General features: G+C 30.6%; 1 protein-coding gene across 1 annotated transcript; it reads right to left on the reverse strand.

Moving 5' to 3' along the window:
* Window positions 1–130: 130 nt before the first annotated feature.
* LOC107029813 (gibberellin 2-beta-dioxygenase 2-like) lies at window positions 131–5,816 on the reverse strand. The gene is made up of 3 exons (XM_015231262.2): window positions 5,378–5,816; window positions 1,195–1,540; window positions 131–601 (listed from the first exon to the last, which is right to left on the reverse strand). The coding sequence occupies exons 1-3, from the start codon at window positions 5,731–5,733 to the stop codon at window positions 335–337; spliced, it is 969 nt and encodes a 322-aa protein (XP_015086748.1). The 5' UTR covers window positions 5,734–5,816; the 3' UTR covers window positions 131–334.
* Window positions 5,817–22,402: the final 16,586 nt, after the last annotated feature.

Consider the following 22,402-nt stretch of genomic DNA (forward strand, 5'->3'; position numbering starts at 1 on the left):
GAACTTTTACTATTTGACTGGAACTTTCTGCCTGATTCGTTGAAACTGAAGCACTCGGCATTTCTCAGTCCCTTGGACCATATCAGAAATGGTTTTACTTAAAGGAGTTCGTTTGACTAGTTTGAGTTGGAAGTGGAAACCAAAGAGAAATTGCATTTACGCTTCATCAAAGTACAAGAGAAAATCACATTAAAGCTAGTAGTCCAAGTAAAATGTACCTAAAACCTAGTTAACCAAACACAGAGAGGGAATGGACAGAAACAAAACTCCCCTTTTGGGGGATCTACAGAACCATTCAAGCCTCATTTTTTTCCTTGTAATAAAGGTATTGAGATCATTCAGTAAGATCATCATGATCTGATTGTGCTCTAAAGAAGTGAAGGCGAGTGTCTCCAAGCTTCCTGGAATAAGTAGCTTTCTTATACTCATCCCAAGTGAAAGGCCTGTACAGATTAGGTTCGTGTGGCGAGAGCAACTCAGGGGGACAAACTATCCTGGCATTGAGTGCTGGAGCACCAAAGTAAGCCATTGACATCCTCCTCCTACAGGAATTCACCATAGCCCTATGCCTCACACTCAAAAACCTTCCGTTAGTTAGTGCCTGAAATCAACAAACAGGAATTATTAAAATGGGTTAGTCTCTTTGTATTACACAAAATGCAGGACTAAGTGATAACATATAAACAATCTCCCTGACCAACTTTACATTAGGATTGAATTGCTTCGAGGTGGTTTGTTAGCTGGATAAGAAACAAGTTATTCATTTACTAATTTTCGTGTAGCTTTTATGACATTTGGTACATAGATAGAAAAAAAGTTATTCATATTTTTAAAAAAAAAAAAGTTGAGCTGTTCAGATAGCATTGAAGATTGAAGTATAGGGAGAAGTTATAGAAGTAGGGTCCTCAAAAACTATGTTTGCAGAGAGTGTTCAGTTTTATCAATACATCAATATTGTAAGAATGGGCAGAGCCCAGTGCTGAAGGAAGCTGTAGTTTTGCTAAGCCCCAAAATATGTAGCTATCACATCAGTTTCACTTCATTTCTAGCCTCTTTTACCCGTTTTAAATTATTGAGGATTACAATGCACTTTCTACATATGTGAGACCACTCTAGGTAATTGGTGACATGCATGCATGCATTTATGTATTTAATGTTGAATAAGTAATATTCCTATATGAAAATATTAAATACCTGTAGTGCGTCACCCACATTGACACAAAAAGCAGTAGAAGGGTGAGGGGAGACAGGGACCCAGAAACCGTCTCGTGGTGAGATTTGAAGTCCAGGAACGTCGTTGGATCTCAAGATGGTCAAGATCTGAGGGTCAGTATGTTCTCCAAATCCAATACTATTAGTATTGTTGACAAGTTGTACAAGAGGAGGATAGTGATTGAGCCTAAGAAGAGAGTCTGAATGTGAGTCTCTAAGGAAGTTGCTTAACACTGACGTACGTGGGACCCCTAATCCCTCTGCCATCAGCTCCAATATTTCACATGCTAACTCCCTAACTCCTTCTACGTAACCATTCACTGCACACCTGTCACCAACCACCAACATCAAACATATATATATATCTTCATCTACCTAAGCAAACGCCAACAATTAACTCTCTAACAATGTCTCATTCTTCCACTAAATAATCTTTTAACAATAATAATTTAATGTAATTAAGACACTCTGTATATGTATGCATGTTTCCTTTTTTAAAATAATACTAGTATACTTAGAGCCGAGCCCGTTTGGACTGATTTAGATAAAGTACTCCATATATCTCATTTTATTTGAGATAGTTTGACTCAACACATAATTGAATTAAAGAAATAAAGTTTTTTTAAAACTTATAGTCCAATGATAGAATTTGTATAACGTTAAATCATTTCAGTAAGGATAAACTGAACATTTCATAATTGAATTGTTACTTAATATAGAAATGTGTCATTTTTTGGATTGACTAAAAAAAAGTAAGTTACATAAAATTGGATTAGAGGGAGTACTTAAAATTTATAAGTCAAAAGATAAAAAAAGTAAAGAGAGACATATTTTTCTTTTAAAAAAAAAAAGAAAAATTTAAATTCATTTTTTACTTTCTAAATACTTTATAATTTATATTAATGTTATTTTTTACTTATTTAAATTATTTTCAATTTGTCAAATGCTTTTTAAAATAAAAAAATTAATTTAAAAATAAATTTAAATAACTTTTAAGTCAACTTAAACAACCTGTTAATTTCTGCGACTTGTTTTGGACCTTATAGATGGAAATAATATCTGACAGGTCAGTCTGATTCTGTATCATTATGTGCTGTTTCTGAGAGAGTACTAGTTTTACAGTGCTACTATAAATTTGTATCATCATATCTATTCCACGTTCCCTTTTCGTCTTGATAGGTCTGTTTCACTTGACGTGTTATTGTTTGACTAATGTGGTATTTTAATTTTTTTGAGATTTTATAATCCTCAAATAAAATAAAAATAATGCATCTAACATCCCAAAATGCCGTTTTTACATTTTGTTATCTTAAATATAACAGGTAGAATACTCTATTAAGACTTAACGAGTTAGTTTTAAATATGAAAAATACTTTTTTTATTTCATATATATATATATATATTAATTTGACTCTGGAAAAAGTTAATAAAGAAATAATTTTAAAAAAAATTGTGATTTAAATTAAGTAATAACTATTTATAATCATTTCAATAAAAATAAAATAGACATATAAACTACGACAAAGAGAACATTATTTTAATTAGAGTAAAAAAGAAAATTAGAATATAAAAATTAAAACGAAGGGTGTGTCCAACTCCAAATATAGTATGACTAGACACCAAAACAAAAAAAAAAGTTTAATTTTGAAATATCTGAGCTTAAATATACCATACTAGTTGTTTGATTAGAAAATATTGTCATTAAATACAATATGACAAATTTTAAGCTAAACTATTTCAATATAACAGAAATGGTTCATATCTCTTGGATATTACTAATAATAATGAAGCAATATCACCTTGAGGCAAACATCAATAGTCTACTACAACTCCAAATGTAACATGCCATACCAGATGTTTAGTACTTCTTAAAGGTACATAGTAACTTCATTAAACTCCTTGTTCCCATTGCCATATTACCAAGTAAAGATAAAGATTAGACAATGTTTTTCCTAAAGTTTTATGGTTATTAAATTCTTTTTTTCTTCATTAGATAACTAATTTTACTGGATATTTGTCACCAAAACAATAAAAAAAATCACTTAATATTTCTCATCTCTACTAAAAATTAAACTTAAAATTTTATAATTATCAATTATTTCATCGATCACTAGACCACATTCCTATGTCCATTTTTCACTCCTTATACGTCTAGAGAAAGTAGATGACGTGAAATTTAAAGAGAAGCTTGTGGATGCATTTTTGCGTAAAAACCCTCACTTATTGGAGAAACAAAAATAGGGATCCACGTGAGTATGGTCCAAGAGAAGCACGTGTTGGTTCAAGTCAAAAATCGTACAGTAGAATTAACTAGTTGTTTAAATACAAAGTGCACCAATTATGCATCACCTATATGCTAACTACTCCAAAAGTCTAAAGGTATTTAGCCCATCGAGGCCTTCATTTTTATATTAGTACTTAATTATTTTATGTACCAATTATACAACAGTCAACCCTTGACTCTCATTTGCTTCACTAACTTTAAATAAATCATTTTTCATGTTTGAGTTAACATCAAAGAGAATAAGAGGGTGTTTGGACTGCCTTTCACTTTCTTTTTCTAATTTAAATTTTGAACATGTTTGTAAAAGATAAAAAGTATTTTAAGAACCTACTTTTAGATTTAAAAAGAATAAAAACAAAAAATTGCTTAGGACTGATCAATGATTTTCTAATTTATAAGCTACTTAAAATAAGTAAAAGTGGTGAGTCAAACTTATTTTAGACAACAAGTTTATAGCTATACATACGTCTATCACTTATTTTAGTTAACAAATTTTTTGAAATAATATTCTTTCTTAAACTCTGTGCTCAAATTAACTCATATAAAATAAAATAAAAATAATATTAAAAATAAATTTAAAACCAAAAATTAATATGACGACTTATGAGTTTACCTTATAACCTTTAGTAAAACAAGTAAATCAAACACACTCTTAAGTTATTGTGTTAGTATTGGTCTTTATGAGAAAATGAAAAACAACAAAAAAAGTCAAAAAAATTTAAACCCAGATAATTCCAGAAAGTATAGAATAATACTTAAAACGAAAACAATGAGCATGAATAAGAAATCAAATTAAAATCCGAGAAAGTATGATAGATTTGGATTATGAATTTGAGATGATGTCTTAATCTTATTTTGGAATCCTTTTATTTTTTGGTTTCTCGTTTGAGTATTCATATTAGAGTTCGATTATATTCGAATTTATATCTAAACGTCTCACATTACGGTAAAACATTCCGTAACAAACATGATTCCATACTTAACAGAACTCGAACTAATTAAAATAAAAAAATACTTATGAGTCCACCGTAATCTTCGTCGGTAGCTATTTTGGAATCCTTAAAAAAGAACAAAGATGGCGAGACAGATTCAATAATATTACAGCTGGCGCAAGATGGCCAATACCTAGCAAAATTAACTAAACTTAGGTCCATCTCCTTAACCAATAAATTGACTTATGTACTATCAAAAATTTATTAGTCTCACATCATTAAACTAATTCCTCCAACTCTTTTTAGTAAGAATCTCTCTAGCTATTCCAAATTCCCCTCTTAAATTGCTAACCCCATTTGTAGACAACATTTTTTTTTTCTTTTTAACTTTTGGAGACAGGTCAGATTCCTAGTACTTCGTTGGTGAATGCATGAGGTGTGTTGTTGTGATTCATATGTTCCATAGACAATAAAGAGTGTCAGAAACTGTAATCTTAAATTGATAGTAACCTTACACAAAAAGATATCTACCGATCGTTTGGTTGAAAACAAGTTATCACAACATAAGTTATTTTGAGATTAGTTATCAGGAATAATTTATCTCACCATATATATCAGATAATTTATTTCATTGCTATAATATAAATGGTGAAATAAATTATCTCAAACATGACAACCAAACAATATATAATTCTTTTTATTCCATAACCATTTTCTTATCCATCACTATTTATTTTTATTTTTCACACCGGACGAGTCAAAATAACACTAGTAAAGGTCCTCTCCCATCCTTTTCCTTGGACCACTTTATAACAAAAGATGTTTACATAATATCATGGTTATTAAACTTGAACAAAACAAAGCCACACAAATCTTGTTAACTTGCACTATGTCAAATTTTTCACCAAAAAAAATAGCTAATATGTACATGAGAAGTTATAGAACATACCTAAAGAGGGTTGGGTCATTGCAAATAGTATTATTGGATAAAGGGTTGGTATGAAGAAGCAAATATTCAACTTCTCCATGATCTCCATTGAATCCTATGTTCTTGCAACCATAACCATAAGGATTTGCCGGTCCGGCACGCTGTTTTTGAGAAGTCGGTTTAGAAAAGAAGTCATAACTTTCATCTTCCATTGCTTTGATGACATGTTGAGGGACACCATGGTTGATAACTTTGAAGAAACCTAAGTTTTCAGAGGCTTTGACAATAAGCTTTGACACTTGTGATCTCTCCCCCATAAGGTCTATGATGGGAAGCTCTTTTTCTTGTCTATTAGAAGGCTGATGAGCCACCACCATGTTTTTGTTGGAACAAGAAGAAGCAATATAGTAGCTTACAAGAAAAATAAATAAATAGCAAATAAGATAATGAAGAGAAGTTGATAATCATATGTTATACTCTATATATAGAGAGATGTGGATTTAATACCCTGACCCCCTTCTAGTACTCCCTCTGTCAAAACATAAATAATTTTATTTATTAAAGGTAAAATTTAAATTGTTTTTGTATATAACTTTCGTTATAAAAGTTATAAAATGTTTTATATATATGTTTTTGTTAATTACAAAAGTAACTCACATATATTTCTATCGTTATAAAAATGACTTACATATATTCGTTTCATCTAACGGAGGGAAAAAAATGTTTAAAAATTTATTTTTGATTTGTAAAAAATTTTATGAGTATATTTGATCTTTCTCATATATGATGGCTTTTTTAAGTCAACGTCTAATTTTATGTATTTTTTGTATATATTTTTATTTTATTTTTAAAAATATGAGAAGTAAAAAAGAGAAGTCTTGAATGAAAAAAGAGAAAGAAGTAAGATCTAAAATGGTTTTTCTCACGGGTATATTATAATTATTTCTTATATCCGTGGGGAAAATGGGGCACGTATGGTAAAACAACAAGAAAATGAGCGAAAAAATGAATTTGACCATCAAAATAATGAAATCAAAAAAATAATAATATACTTTTAAAAAATCAAAATTAAATTTCTGAATTGCTGATTCATTTTTATAATGAGGAATATATGAGCTCTATTCCAATTTTATTCCGTTATAATCTTTCAACCTCAATTTTTAGTACCATTTAAACACAAAATCTTAACTTTTAAGGTTTTGTGACTTTTATTCATACTCTTGATATGTAGTTTCGTACTTCAAAAATAAACAGAGCCTGTTAATTTTCATAAGAAAATAAAAATTTATAAATAAACGCTGCATTTTAGAAATACATTATAATTTCTTTTTCATATTTTTGTGCGTCTTTGCACGAAAAATAACTGATAAAAGTGTGTCGGTTTTTTCTATTTAAAAAAAAATCATTGACAGCCAGATAGAGCCTTTCAAGTTTGTAACATTTTCTAGATGGGTCTTTTTACCTATATTGAGCTAAATTAAAAATTTATATAAAAAAAATAAAACATGTGATATTATTTAATTGAATGCTACACACCAATTTTAATTTTTTGTTTATCAACAACACATGTTAAATAGTCTAGATCAAATAATATTTTTTGCGTTTAAATGGATAGAGTGTAAAAGAAAATTGAGGGGACGTTAAATAACTTGTACATTTATTTCGTTTATTTAAAATTTATCATTAATTAAAAAAAATATAACCATACAAATACTTATATATTTTTTGCCATAAATTTTAATTATTTTCTTTTTAATTATTTATGAAAAATCAAAATGCATCCCATATAGCAAGACATGGAAGTACATGAAATGAAACAGGAAAAGCACTAGATAGATAAGAAGGGAGAGAATCTGTGAGAAGAAGACTATAAAATATATGGAGAGGAGGTCACATCTATGAAGAAATAACATTTTAAAGGATTCTAAAATTACATTATTACTTGAAAAAGTACAAGAAGCAAATTCATGTCATTCAATTCAAGAAAGAGAAATCTGATAAAAAAAAAAGTTTCTTTTTTTAATAGATATATTTTTAATTTTTTGTATGAGAATCAATATAATAGTCTACTTTCTATAGTTATATGAAGTTTGATACAAAAAGATTGCATAACATGTTAATAAAAATCTCATTAGATATTACATGTAACCCATATAATATAAACACAAGAGAAAGATGAACCATTATTAAAATTTATTGATTGATGGTGGTTTTTACAAAATGTTGGAGCAACCTCCTATACTACAACCTAAATCCTAAATGATTTAAGGAAAGATTAGAGTGTAGGATTGCTATATTTTCTATCAATTATGAATTACACATATATGCATATATTTATATAGAAATTTTATCAAAGCTAATTAATTACCTTGATAGGCCTTAAAGCACTCCTTATTGGTGGACCATATAAATTTTCTATAGATGCATTTTGATGTCATAGCGTTATTCCACAATACCAATTTCATTTCCATTACTAACAACTAACAAGTTTTATATGACTTTAAAAACTAGAAGAAATGTTTCTATATTTCTATTAATCTATTTATAGAAATGTGAAGATGAAATGATGACGGAAAAAAATGTCATTTATCTCGATAGTAAAAGTGATTTCCTACTCATTCAACGTCACTTTCATCTACATAAATCTAGAAAAATCTTTGGTTCTTTTGTTCCAACAACACTAATATGAATCTCCAAATTCTTTTGATTTCTTCTTCTTAATATAACATGAATTTTGCAATTTCAAGTAATTTTAGTCTCAATTTTTTTTATCTAATATTCTTTTGATTAGACTTACCAAATTCGGTTTATGTTTATTGTTGTGTCCAACATTCATTTACTTCCTTTTATTTCTATTTTTTCTATCTATAATTTGTACATGATTGTATTTTTTCTCCAACTTACAAACACTACTCTAGGAGTGTCAAATGGGCGAGTTGGGTTGAAATTAGAAATATTACAATGGGTTGAATAGAAATCGGGTTGGGTCTTGACCCGTCCAAATTTACATTGGGGTCAAATGGATTGGGCTAAAAAATGGGTTGGGTCTTGACCCGATTAATTTCAATAATTTAACATATTTATATTAAATTTTATAATCACAATTTGAATTTTCGCTCAAGAATTTTTTGTTAAAAAAATAACAAATTGATTGATAAATCCTAAAAGATGTTAAATAGATAATAATTCATATCTTCAATATAGGAATATATCTTAATAAAAAGTTTTAAAACGGGTTGAAATTGGAGATTGAATTGGGCTCAATTGAGAATTCTCTTCAAATGAGTTAAGCTTGAATGGATTGAGATTAAATCGAATTCAAATTATCTTGAGCGGAACCCTTAAAATTTTGGACGGGTTACATATGTTTGGGTTCATTTTTGACACCCCTATACACTACTCTATCATTTCCGACATGGCCTATGTCGGTTAATGGTATCTCTCACATATGTTATGATTTTGTGACTTTTATTTATACTCTTCATATGCAGTTTTCTACATAAAAAAATTAACGAAGTCTGTTAGTTTTTGTAAGAAAATAAAAATTGATAAACAAACGCTGCTTTTTAAAAATAAACAATAATTTATTTTTCATATTTTTTTCCTATCTTTGCATGAAAAATAACCAACAAAACTGCGTCGATTTTTTTCTAAAAAAATCATTGACAACCTGATGGAGCCTGTCGGGTTTAAACATTTTTTAGCAATGTTGTTTGTTATCTGTATCGAAGATTAGGAGCGGCTCAAGCATATTAGTGGCCTAAAGCAAAAATCAAACGAAAGCTTAAACTTGAATGTTAATAACTTTTATATAATTGATTTCTTCTAGTTTTCAATTGATAATATAACCATTTGTTATAAATAATATAATGTGGATGTCCACTACACAAAATGGTTACTACATTACTTCCCTTCATTATGAAGATAATCCACCACACCAAGAAGTTACTACATTACTTCCCTCCATTATGAAGATAACCTCCACCTTTATGATAATTATTCTTGTAACCTTTCACCTCCATAACGTCTTTCTTTCTATTTATGTTTAATGTCATTGTTTATGACTAACCTTTTGTATGCCTCTATGTTACACTATGAATAAAGGCATAAAGGTTCCTATTGTATACACTTGAAGATTTGATAAATACTTTGAAGAATAAGAAATGCTTATCTATTGTCTACCTATTTCTATTGCTTTAGCTTTTATTTTTTGTCTTATTTTGCTTCAGCTTTACAACACGTTACCAGCACGAGTTGCTCATCCTCCGTCAAGAATCAATGATAGGTATTTTTTTAATGAATTATCTTAGTAATTCTTCATGCAAGGTATACTTCATAATTTTTCAGTTGCATGGTATACTTCATATCCTATATATTGTTTGTACTAACAAAACTTGTTTTTTTTTAATTCTAAAATGACTAGTAAATTATAATTATCTTCATAACACTGTTGAGAGAGACTATTAAAATGTTTAAATTTATTTTAATTTGGGACTTTTATATGATTCTAACATGTGGTTCTAATTAATTATTTTTTTTAATTTATCTTGTATATTAAGTAAAGTTCAGATTATATTTATGATTTTTATTTTTTTGGTAATGCATTTGATTTATTAAGACATTAGTTGAAAGGTAAGACGGTGAATTCAAGTTTTATCGCACCAAGTGGATAAGATATCGAGTTAAAGTCTTGATGCACCATGATAATAAGAGGTTGAGTTCAAGACCCATTGAATTATGAGCAAAGGTGTCTTATATAGGTAAGACATTGGGTTTAAGTCCTAATGTACTATAGTTATGATATGATGATGACTAACATAAAGTTTTGTACTTTTAACTGAAAGTCATGGGATTTACTCAATTAATTTGTTTCATTCGCTTATATGATGTGGTAGCAGTGTATTAATATGTCTGAAAAATGACAAGTAGTTGAAAGTATGAATATGAGTATGGTAAAATGTTAATGGTCATCATTGTGGTAATTAAAATGAAAAACATTATGAGTTCTTAAGATGTTCCTTTGAATGTGAAGGTAATTTGTCCATTAAAATTGTATGAAAGGTTATTGGACACATTGTTTCTTAATATGGTCCTTCAAATGTGAACGTAATGGTTGGAAGTAATTTTTATCCATCAAAGTGGTATGAGAAGTTGGGCACATTGTTGTTGGTGCAACCCAATTTAAAAAGTTTTGTTAATCCTCCATCAACATAAATGAATACAAAGTGATTGTACATTTGGTACATTTGACCTCTTAAAGTGATGTCAAAACATGACAATGAGTTTCTAATAAAAACTTATAGACCATGTATTAATGGTTACGGTCCATTTCTTGAAAAAAATGTGACTTGTGTTTGTATGGATAAGAACATATTCATGTATTGTTGGATGAATGTCGCATCTCACCTCTACGGGAGGTTAGAGATTGAAAGAATTGACATAAATAGTCATTTTGGTCATATATATATACTTTGAGTACTACACAAATATTGTGGTATATTTTAAAATGAACTATTAGAGGACAAAACAAAGAAATAAATCTTTTTTGTAGAGGTTGTGACCATGATCAAAATAAAACACAATTTGTCATTGATTATCAAGAAATAAGTCTTGAATGTAATAATTTTAATCATGACAATAATAAAAATTTTCTCCTTGAAGGAGATGGTCACCACAAGAATGACATTGTGAAAATTGTGGTAGTACACAAAATTTATTGATAGTTCCAAAAGGGCTAATTGTTACTATTTGGAGGAATGAAATAATTCATAATATTGGGGTTATAGTAAGTCTCAAAAAAAACTTTTTAAGTTTAGGAAGAATTAAAAACACATATTATATTGAGACTATAAATTATGGGAAGATTTAATATCTTCAAACTACTACAATCAAAGTGGGTAATAAATATTTACGTGTAAGATTATCCATTTTTTTCCGTTGTTTGTTGTATACAATTACGGGCATGGTGATGGAATCACATGCAAAAGTAAACTAGAAGTTTACTAGAATAGATATCAGTTGGCATAATCGGTTGGCCATTCTGATTCAAATGTGATGCAAAATAAATTGAGAATTTACATGGCTATGTGTTGAACAAATAAAAGATTCTTCAAGAATTCTCTTTTTGTAGCTTGTTCTCGTGATAAATGATCATTGTGCCAGTTAAGGTTAGGATTGTATCCCCTAAAATTATTTGGAACATACAAAAAGGTGAATATGAGCTCGTTCACTAGCCATGTGGACCACTTACTATTATGATTTAATAGTTGCATCTGTGATATGGTAACATGCATGTGCATTTATATCAACTCACAAATTGATTTTTGTAAGGTTGTTTGGTCAAATTATAAAATTAAAAGCACAGTTCCAAACTATGAAGTCATGTTGATAATATTGGTTGGTTTAACAGAAATTGTATGCCTCCAATTATTGCTAGAACATTGATTATGAGAATAAATCTCTCAAATAAAATTTGGCATGAGATGAGTTTATTTAAAATGTATACATCAAGACAACAAGGTTCTCCCAACACAAATGGTTCAAGCTCAGGAACCAAATAATTTCCATCTAAAAATTTGATGTGCGCACATATGATTTTATTGCTCCACGCACAAAGATGGATCTCCAAATGAGGTTGAGGGTGAATGTGTAGCAGCTGAAAATTATGTGTGGGGTGAATTATCTAGATCCTCGTTAAAAAATGTGAACTTCAAGTTCAAAAGATAATTCATTTCCAAAATGTTGCAAGGAATTGCCAGATGTATTTGCTGACACAATATTTTAATTAAGCTGCAAATGCTCCAATAAATAGTCCTTGAAGGAAAGAGTCTATGATATGCCTGAAGCGTGATAGACCAATCGATTTCAAATGTAATACCCTTGATAAAGGAGAGGAACAAATTATCAAAATGGTCATTGCTAATGAGGCAAGTGCTTTGAAGAAGCACTATGACATAACATTTCATAAAACCTTGACAAAGGTTCAGGTACCTGAATGTAAGAAACCTAAAAATAAGTACGATAAATATTTAAGGTGATTTATTTATTATTTAAAATCTGAAATTTTAAGGGCAAAATGGTCCTTTCACGTATAATTAATTAAATCAGATTTTAAGTAGTAAGGAGAGTCCTAAATTGACTAAGTCATTATCTAAGTCTAGAACTACTTCACCTCTTTTAACTCTTTCTCACGCTCATCTCTCTCACGTTTCCTCCACTCTTTCATGTTCTCTCTGCTAGAAAAATACAAGAACCGATCAGCAACTAAGATTTCTAAACACTTGAAGAACTTTCACGTTAAAAAGCTTATTCAAACATAACCAAAAACGTTAGGCAAAGAGAGGAGTCCTTCCGTCAAAAACTTTGTGTTGAAAACTTGGCTTGGGCGTGAGTTTTAGAGAGTGATTCTGGACAACAACTGGAGTGTTGAACAACACCAAGAACAGGTATGAGTTTTCTCTCTTGGAATCCTTTCTCAAAGAGGAATTTATTTGTACAAAGGTCAACGTATGAAACTAGGGCTGTCCCCTTGAATGTTGAACTCCTTGTCCCTAGTCTCCTTCCGATTTCAATCTAAATTAGGTTAGAAATCATGTTATTGGTATGATTGCTGGTAGTTAAGTGAGAAATATGATGTTCTTTGTGATTTTTGTGTTTAAAAAAATTAGCAAGCATGTTCAATGATGTCAACCAAGAATGATGTGGTGCAATATGTAAATGTTTGTTGTTGTTGCTATCCATTTTGAAGTCTTAAAGTGGTTAGTTTGATGGCTGAAATTAATGTACATAAAATGAATAATTCGTAATGTTCATATGAGGTGTATGTGACTGATTTTTAAGTGGAAAGTGCAGCTAAAACAACAATGAATCTACACCTAAGAATGCGTAAACGAATGCATGAAATACACCTCAAAAAGGTATCAAATGATCCATGAACTTTTCTAAGTTTTCAAGTGGAAATATTGGTGAAGATAAGCTAATAAAATGACTAATTTTCCAGCAAAAACTACAAGCTTCGTTTAGGCTAAAGTGTAGAAGGGAAATCTGGAAATTTAATTGTTTTTAAAGGGGTAAGGCCACCAGGGTTCGAACCTGTGACCTCACCCATATAATACCTTAATTTCGCAAGTAGAAAAAAAAAGGAAAAGGAAAAAGGGGTTGGGGGGATTCGAAATGGGGTGTGCAGGTGAGTAAGGAGAGAGGAACAATTTAAATAACTAAAATGGGAGGCGTGGGGATCGACCCACGACCTCCAGGCAGCGAATGAAGGGAAGTGAAATTAAAAGAAAAGAAATGTGAGGCGTGGGAATCAAACCCACGACCTCAAGGCTGGAAAGGAGAACGGGAGAATTAAATAAGAAAATAAAGTGATGTTGTGGGGGCTCGATCCCACAACCTCACTACATATGCATAACTAAGGAAAATGTTAAATAACAATAAATTAAGGAGGCTGTGGGGGTTCGAACCCACAACCTCCCAATTTCAGCGAAATGAAGACTAGAATAAAAAGAGGTTGTGGGGGTTCGATCCCACCCACCTCTTGGTCTAGGCGAATTGGACAATATAAATTTTAAATGAAAAATAAAAAGGGATTGTGGGGGTTCAATCTCACAACCCTTCGGTCAAATAAGAGGAGAATCCAAGGAGAAAAAAAATAAAGATAGAATATTGATGTTGGGGCTCGATCTAGGATCCTAATGTCATGAAAAACTAAAAATAAAGTCAAGGAAAAATGTAAGTATTGTCCAAGGGGTTCGAACATGGGTTCCCTTGCCCAAATTCCGTATTGACAAATAATTCATACGTGAATTAAATGTTCAAGAATAATGCCACCTACTTAGATCGAAATCGAGATCTTGGCATACATACAAGATGCATAAGTCTTGTACTACATAATCTTAGGAAGATATGAGTCACTTAAAGAACTATGAATGAAGCCTCATGGCTTGTATATATAGACTTATAAGTCTAGCATACGATTAAAAATAAGTGAAACTAAGATGTATGTATTGAAATGACGAAACTCAGAAGGGTTAAGTATGAGTGTAAGATACAGTAAATGGCCAAGTGCATTGGCATATGACGAAATGAACAATGAAATGATGAAATGAAACAATGAGATGATGAATCCCTAGAAGGGTTAAGTAAGAGTGTGAAACACACTAAATGGCCAAGTGCATTGACATATGATGAATGAACGTTCACATAAAAAGGGGGTGAGTAATTATGAAGAGCAAATGAGATAATGTTAGTGAATGTGGTGACAACATGATATGAGGCTAATGTAAAATACGGGAGCAATATCAAATGAGCCTAAGTAATTATTACCAAAACGTACTCACCTATGAGAGTGTAAAGTTAATGAAGAGATCAGTCTCTATGAATACTCTAATGAAAGTATTGAGCTTAACACTCTTAATACTAATGATGAGATGAGAAATCATCTAATGAGATATGATGTCCTCATACTAGAAGCCAGCTTCCATGACTTATGAGATGAATGAAATGAAACTTTACTTATGGGCAGTGATGCCTTCTTTCGGGAAGGGCGGAGGTTCAATACAGGGATCTGGCGGGGTTAAATTCCCATGTACGCTAGCATGTTTTGGGTCACTTTGACCGGTGATTCCACTTCTTTTCGATGTGGGGGAGACACAGAATTTCATGATGCTCACATGATATATGTCGGTTAAAGTTAAAGTTCCCAATGAATGAATGAGTCCAGCCTCAAATGATGCACATAATGAAATGAATGATACCAAAGGTGTAGGGATAGGATAATCAAAAGGTGAGTTAGATTCAAGTAATGACATTAGGTCATTCTTGGTCATTGCACAACGAACCTAATGAAAGTCTTAAACTACATCCTAGGTATAGCTGATGTTTACACTGTCCTATGAATGAAATGAAATGGAGTACGTATGAACGAATGAAGCAGACTCTGTGTTGGCTAATGAAGACTCCCTAGTTGAGGTCCCATCTGTTGAGCCATTAATTCTGGGATGTCTTGATGTTAAGTCCATGATTCCAAGGTCTCATGACATATGAATGAATGATATTAAAGAAGTTATGTGCTACATGCAAAATGTGTTGTGTGCTATATGATATGTGCTATGTGTAAATGTTATGTGCTGTGTGAAAATGTGAAAAATATGATGATGTATATTATTCTCATGTCATAACTTTCCTATTCCAAATCTGGAAAGCTCACTGACTTTCCAACTCCAAATTTGGAAACTTTCCTAATCTCAATTCAGCAAGTCCACTGACTTGCCTTCCAAAAATCATGTTGTTAGGAAAGAGCTATTCTTTCTCATGCATGTCCTTGGTGTGTGCTTTCATATACCCATACTTAGTACAAGTGTCTACTAACTCTATACAAACTTTACTATTTTAGGTGCAGGCACAGGTGGACGATAGAGCTACAGGATCATCGTTGTAGTTATTTGGAAGTTCAGCATTCCTCCGGTTTTGGTAGGTCCTCATGCTTTCGAGGATGCTATTGTTTTACATTCTACCTAAGTTTTAGAGTTGAGCTAGTTGAGCATTTTCCACTAGTGTTTCTTTCCTATTTTTATTCAGACTATGTATTGATGCCATTTTGACAATTATACACTTAATAAGAATTTAACTATTTCTTTCAGTTGCTTATCTCTTAATGTTAGATGGTTGATGATGAACAATTATGTATTTATGAGAACGTTTTTATAAGTATGTTACGAAATAAAAAGTTTCAAATTTTCCGCTAAAATTAACCTATGTAAGGTAAGAATGACGTAAGTAGGCTTTTCTGCGACCTCTGAGAGGTCAACGACGTCGCTCTCGTCTGGGGTCTAGATTCCGATCGTGACACTGAAAATGATGAAAAATGAAGAGATCTCGATAAGTTATCTCATATTGGAATCGATATCAAAATGGCTATTGATGGTGTATTTGATATAAAGTAGCACTCAATTGCTATAAATGGTTACGAGGATCTTAAATTTGAATCTGTCATATAATGTGAACAAATAAATGATTATCCAAATAATATGCACTATTCAAGTATATTTTGTTTCACTTAGAAAAGTGATATTTTTGAACTTATAGTTCATAGATCAAAATATATGTCAGTGGATACAAATGAATCATTGTGCGAAAGTATAACCGTAAGATATAAAGTACGATTTGTGCCTCAGGGAATAAAGGGTTTTCGCAAAAATTCTGACATTATTAAATGGAGATATTATCTCTACTGATGGATGCAATAAGACTTGTTTCAGTCTGGCAATAGATGAAATACTTGAATATGCATAATGATTGATTATTTTGTCTAACTTGACGATGAAGGTTAAATGAAAATCATTGAAGGATTCAAAAGGTGTTAAAGCAATTCCATTGAGTACCCAATGATTTTGAGCCTGCTTGACACATAAAAAGAATCTTTTTGATCTCATAAAAATAATTTAAAATATCGTGTATTAGTGCAATTGGTGCACTTACATATTATTGGTTATGCAAATCCTAGAAGATTATTTGATATACATAATGAAAGTTATTTGAAAAGATTGTCATACTATCATTTAAGTTATGACAAGAAACTACAAAACAAGTGACTCAAGACATATAAGATGTGTAATTTTCTTTGAGAGGAAAAGATGAGCTTCAATAAAATTGAAAGGAACAATCTCAGTCAGAAATGATTTGATTATGTAGATGCAGAATATTTAGTTGAACCCCGCATAAAGCTCGATCGCAAATGCACTATTTATTTACATACAAAGGTACAACAATATCTTGGCGTTCAAATAATCAACATTGATAAACACTTCTTCAAATCATGCAGAAATAATATTGATCTATGAAGTAAGTCGAGAGTGTGCTTGGTTGAAATCATGATCTGTCATATTCAACAAACATGTGATTTTTCTTTGGCAAAGGATATTCCAGCCACTACATACGAAAATAATATTGAAGGGAGGATACAATCAAATGAGATAGGACAAAACATATTTCACCAAAAGTATTTTTCACACGTGATCTTCAACAAAATGGTGAGATTGATGTTAAAAGACTCATTCAAGTAATAATCTTGCAAACTTATTCACTAAAGATTGCCAACATCAATATTTGAGAAGTTGTGATGCAAAGACTGGAATGCACTGTTTTCAAGATATCAAGTAAAGTTTTTATCAGGGGGAGAAAAATACATGTTGTACTCTTTTCCTTAACCATGATTTTGTCCCAATTGGGTTTTCCTGGTAAGATTTTTAACGAGGCAACATTCAAAGCGTATTAAAAGATATGTGTACTCTTTTTCCTTCACTAGGATTTTTTCCCACAGGGTTTTTTCCTAGTAAGGTTTTAACGAGGCATATTATCTATGGACATCCAAGTGCGAGTGTTATAAAATAATATATTGTGAATGTCCACTACACAAAATGGTTACTACATTACTTCCCTCCATTATGAAAATAATCCACTACACCAAGAAATTACTACATTACTTCCCTCTATTATGAAAATAACCTCCACCTTTATGCTAATTATTCTTGTAACCTTTCACCTCCATAACCTCCTTCTTTATATTTATGTTTAATGTCATGTTTATGACTAACCTTTTGTATGCCTCTTTGTTACACTATAAATAGAGGCAAAGGGTTCCTATTGTATACACTTGAAGATTTGATGAATACTTTGAAGAATAAAAAATGCTTTCATCTTTTGTCTCCCTATTTCTATTGCTTTATCTTTTATATTTCTTGTCTTATTTTGCTTCAGTTTTACAACACGATTCTTATTTTAAATTATTTTTCATGAGATATAGTACTCTAAATATGTCATATTTCTTCTAATAATTCCTTCATTTCATGAAAAGTTTACTTTTTCTACAAATAGTATTCGATATTTATTAAAAAAACAATAACTTATAACATGTTATTATTAAAAATTAGGCCCCTTAAATTTGGGAGCCTAAGACACATGTCCTTTTTTTAACATTGTCGAGTCACCCCTGTCAAGATGAGTTTTTTTTTTACCTGTATCGAGTAAAATTAAAAACTAATGAGCTAGTATTTAATTTGAATCCATATATAATGGAAAAATAAAACTTGTGATGTTATTCAATTGAATGTTTCACACTTTTTTTTTATGTTTAGCAACACATATCGAATAGTCTACATCAAATAATATATATTTGCATTTATATAGTACATTAATAATGGGGTTGAATGATAAAAATGGAATAAGATTCAGATGGAGTGTCAAAAAAGTTTTTTGAGGATAAGTTAAATGGCTTGTACATGTATTTGGTATATTTTAAATTTATCATATAACCATACGATATTTATATTCTTTTATCATAATTTTAATTTTTTATGATAAGTCAAAATGCATCACATATCGTGAAACAGGGGAGTACATGAAATGAAACAGGAAGAGCACTAGATAGATAAGAAGGGAGAGAATATGTGAGAAGAGGACTACAAAATATATGGAGAGGAGGTGAGATCTATGAAGTAATAATTTTTTTAAGGATTCTAAAATTACGCTATTATTTGAAAAGTACAAGAAGCAAATCCATGTAATTTAAACATTCAAGAACATAAATTGATAAATTTTTCCTTTTTGACAAGATATATTTTAAAATTTTGTTGGAAATTCATATAATAGTCTACTTTCTTTGGTCATATGATGTTTGATACGTAAATGTGACATAACATGTTAATCTAAATTCCATCAGATAACACATGGAACCCATAAAATAGAACTAATTACATGTTCTTCATATAGTAGAGTACTAATATGAACCATAACTGAAATTTATTGATTGATGGTTGTTTTTACAATATGTTGGAGCAACCTCCTATACCAAAGTCTAAATTCTAAGGGGTCGTTTGGTGTGATAGCAGGATAAAGAGAGCTAAATCCCAAGATAAATTTTAAGCACCTTTTATTTTCTTGTTTGGTTGGAAAACTTGGGATAGCTTATCCCAGGATTATGAATTATTACATGGATAAGTTATCCCTCACATTGGATTGTATAATAATTTTGGGATAACTTATACCGAAATAAAATAAGTAAATAATAAAAATATCCATTTAAATCCTTTTTATACATCATTTTCACCTTTATGTATATTTACATTATTTTTAATACCATATTTAATAATATTACTACTTATTTTTTATGATAATCATTCATAATTTTCTATTAGAATTTGCACTATATAAATATAATTTTTGTTTGACTGATTCTTATGTTTTTTTTATTTTGATATCTCATAACTAATTCTTCTCTGACAAACTAAAAAGGGAACTTCTATTTTTAAGCTAAAATTTAAATAAAGTTATATTTTTAAATGCACATGGTACTTATCATGGGAATACATAAAAAGAATTTATTTATGTTAAATAAAATAAAAGTTTTGTTTTAAAAAGTGAATAACTAAAGCTCACAAAGAAAATATAAAAAATTAAATAAAATGAAGGATAATTTTGTAAACAAATAACTTGTTCTTAATATTTTCAATATACATTATTTTGAATATCACAAACCAAACACTCAATAAAAAATAATTTCAACATAACTTATGCCATCATGATTAATCTCAACATAACTTATCCAACATAACTTATTCCAACATAATTCATATTCAAACCAAATGACCCCTAAATAATGGAGGAAAGAATAGATCTTAGGATTGCTATATTCTATATATCTCTTGTAGTTTCTGTCTATTATGAATCATCATAAATATAGAATTATAAAAACTAAGTAATTACCCTAATAGGCCTTACAACACTCATGGGTGGGCCAAAATTTCCTATAAATACATTCTGAAATTACAACGTTATTCCACAATATCAATTTCATTTCCATTACTAACAAGTTTGATATGACTCTTTAAAAGCTAAAAGAAGTGTTTCTATATTTCTATTAATAGAAATGTGAAAATGAAACAATGAAGGAAAAAAAACGTCATTTATCTCAATGGTAAAAGTGATTTCCTACTCATTCCACGTCACTGTTCTCTAATAACTCTAGAAAAATCTTTGGTTCTTTTGTTACGACATAAATATGAATCTCCAAACTTTCGCAATCGATTCTTTTGATTTCTTTTTCTCAATATAACATGAATTTTGCAATTTAAAGTAATTTTTAGTCTCAATCTTTGACCTAATATTCTTGCAATTAGATTTAACAATTCGGTTGATATTTATTATTGTGTCCAACATTCATTTACTTCCAATTGTTTCCTTTTTTCGATCTATAATCTGTGCATGATTGCATTTTTTCTCTAACTGTTAAAGACTAGCCTTTCATTTTTCTCATGATTTATGTCGATGAACGGTATCTCCCACATATGTTATGATTAAGATCTCAAGAATATTTCATGACCGTATGCGATATTTCAGAATCAGATCATCACTTTTTATGTTATGTTTACTTGATCATTGCACTATCATGTTTTTAGACTTATCATGTTATCATGTCATATTTATGCATTTGACATATTACATTCCGAGTACTGACCACATACATCCTGACGCCAATAATGTTTTATAATATAGGCGTAGATGTATCTTATGGAGCTCGTGGTTAAAATTGACTTCTATCCTCGTTGCTTTGGTTTTAGTGATTCGTCATCGTTCGAGGACAAGCTACATATGAGTTCTAGATTCATTGCGACTTTATTTTATGTTTATAAATGTTTTGAGTGAGATGGTGCTTGTCTAGATACTCACTCACGATAGAGGCTGATGAGTCCACGATTGGACTCATTTGGAGCTTTATGTTAATAGATTTAGTGTTTCCAAATGCATATTTTGTCTCTATAACTGATATAAATCCTTGATTTTTGGGGATTTGAATTGAGGAACAAAGCATGGACACTAAGAGCAAAACACGAACAAGGCAGCTGAAAGAACGAAGAAGATAAAGCATGAGGATTGCCTAACCATTAGGCGTGTCGCCAAATGACCTTGATCTCGCCTTATGTTCCGGTGTGCTAAGCTTTGAAGGATACAATCAAGTCGCCGATTGAAAGGAGCAGCCGGCGTGTCGCCGAATGGTTCCGCCGATGCGATGCTATATCGCCTAAAGTTACAGAACGACAAAGATGTTGAAGGCAAAAACAAAACGGCGATACAAATGACAAAGGGCGGATCGTCGAGTGTGTTGGTGACCCGACTTATTGCGCTGACTGACACTTCACAACACAATTTTCAACAACTATAAATATATTTTTAAATTCTTAGTTTACTATCTAGACATTGAGTAATCATATTTGGAATTATCATTCTATCTTTGAACATTGTCTTAAGTTTTCATGTTTGGAGACATTTTTCCTAAGCTTTTGAAGATTTGAATATTTCCAATTCCAATAAATTGGAAGGGGATGTTGAAGATTCTTCATTGTAGACCTGTGTAAAGACATTATCAATCGTACCCAATTGATGGAAACAACAGTTGGTATCGATTTCTTGCTTCTTACTATGTCTAGCTAAAACCCAATTCTTGGAGTGTGATTTTGTGATTATTGTTTTATTTTAACAAAAATAATATATTTATTAGACTGATTTTAGAGTCGCGCCACTTAATTTTTTAAAGAAAAATTAAGAAAACTCTCAAAACTATTATTTTAAGTTTTTTTTTTTTGAAAGATGATCGATTTTAGTTAAATTGATAAAACACAGCGGGCGTCTTACGTGGATTTGAATTTTTCGACGTTGAGACTAATAGCAAATATTAACAAGAAAACAAGCAAGACAAGATAAAGAGGGAAAGAGACTCGGTCTCAAATCTGATTTTTGTCCTCTTGGCCAGTATTTGGGTCCGTTTCCGTTTTGGGCCAAAGGCCCATTTGAGTGGCACCTGTCCTAAAGTTGAAAGAAATAATTTCCTTTGGGACTTTGACCCAATCTTCACCTGTCCTAAACTTCTAACAAAATAATAATAATAATAAATAACAAATGCTTAGACCCAAAATAACAAGATACAAATTTAAAATAAAGAGTGGGCCCAACCCTTTTCAATTCTCCTCTTCTTTCGCCCTTTCAATTCCG

Source organism: Solanum pennellii, chromosome 1 (genome assembly GCF_001406875.1).
Source record: "Solanum pennellii chromosome 1, SPENNV200".
In the NCBI taxonomy this organism is placed as follows: Eukaryota; Viridiplantae; Streptophyta; class Magnoliopsida; order Solanales; family Solanaceae; genus Solanum; species Solanum pennellii.

Excerpts from the sequence above, each read along its gene's own strand:
- LOC107029813 (XM_015231262.2), bottom strand. The coding sequence starts at position 5,733 with ATGGTGGTGGCTCATCAGCCTTCTAATAGACAAGAAAAAGAGCTTCCC. Across the intron at positions 1,541-5,377 it reads AATGACCCAACCCTCTTTAG|GTGTGCAGTGAATGGTTACG; the intron begins GTATGTTCTATA and ends GGTTGGTGACAG. Across the intron at positions 602-1,194 it reads ATGTGGGTGACGCACTACAG|GCACTAACTAACGGAAGGTT; the intron begins GTATTTAATATT and ends TGTTGATTTCAG.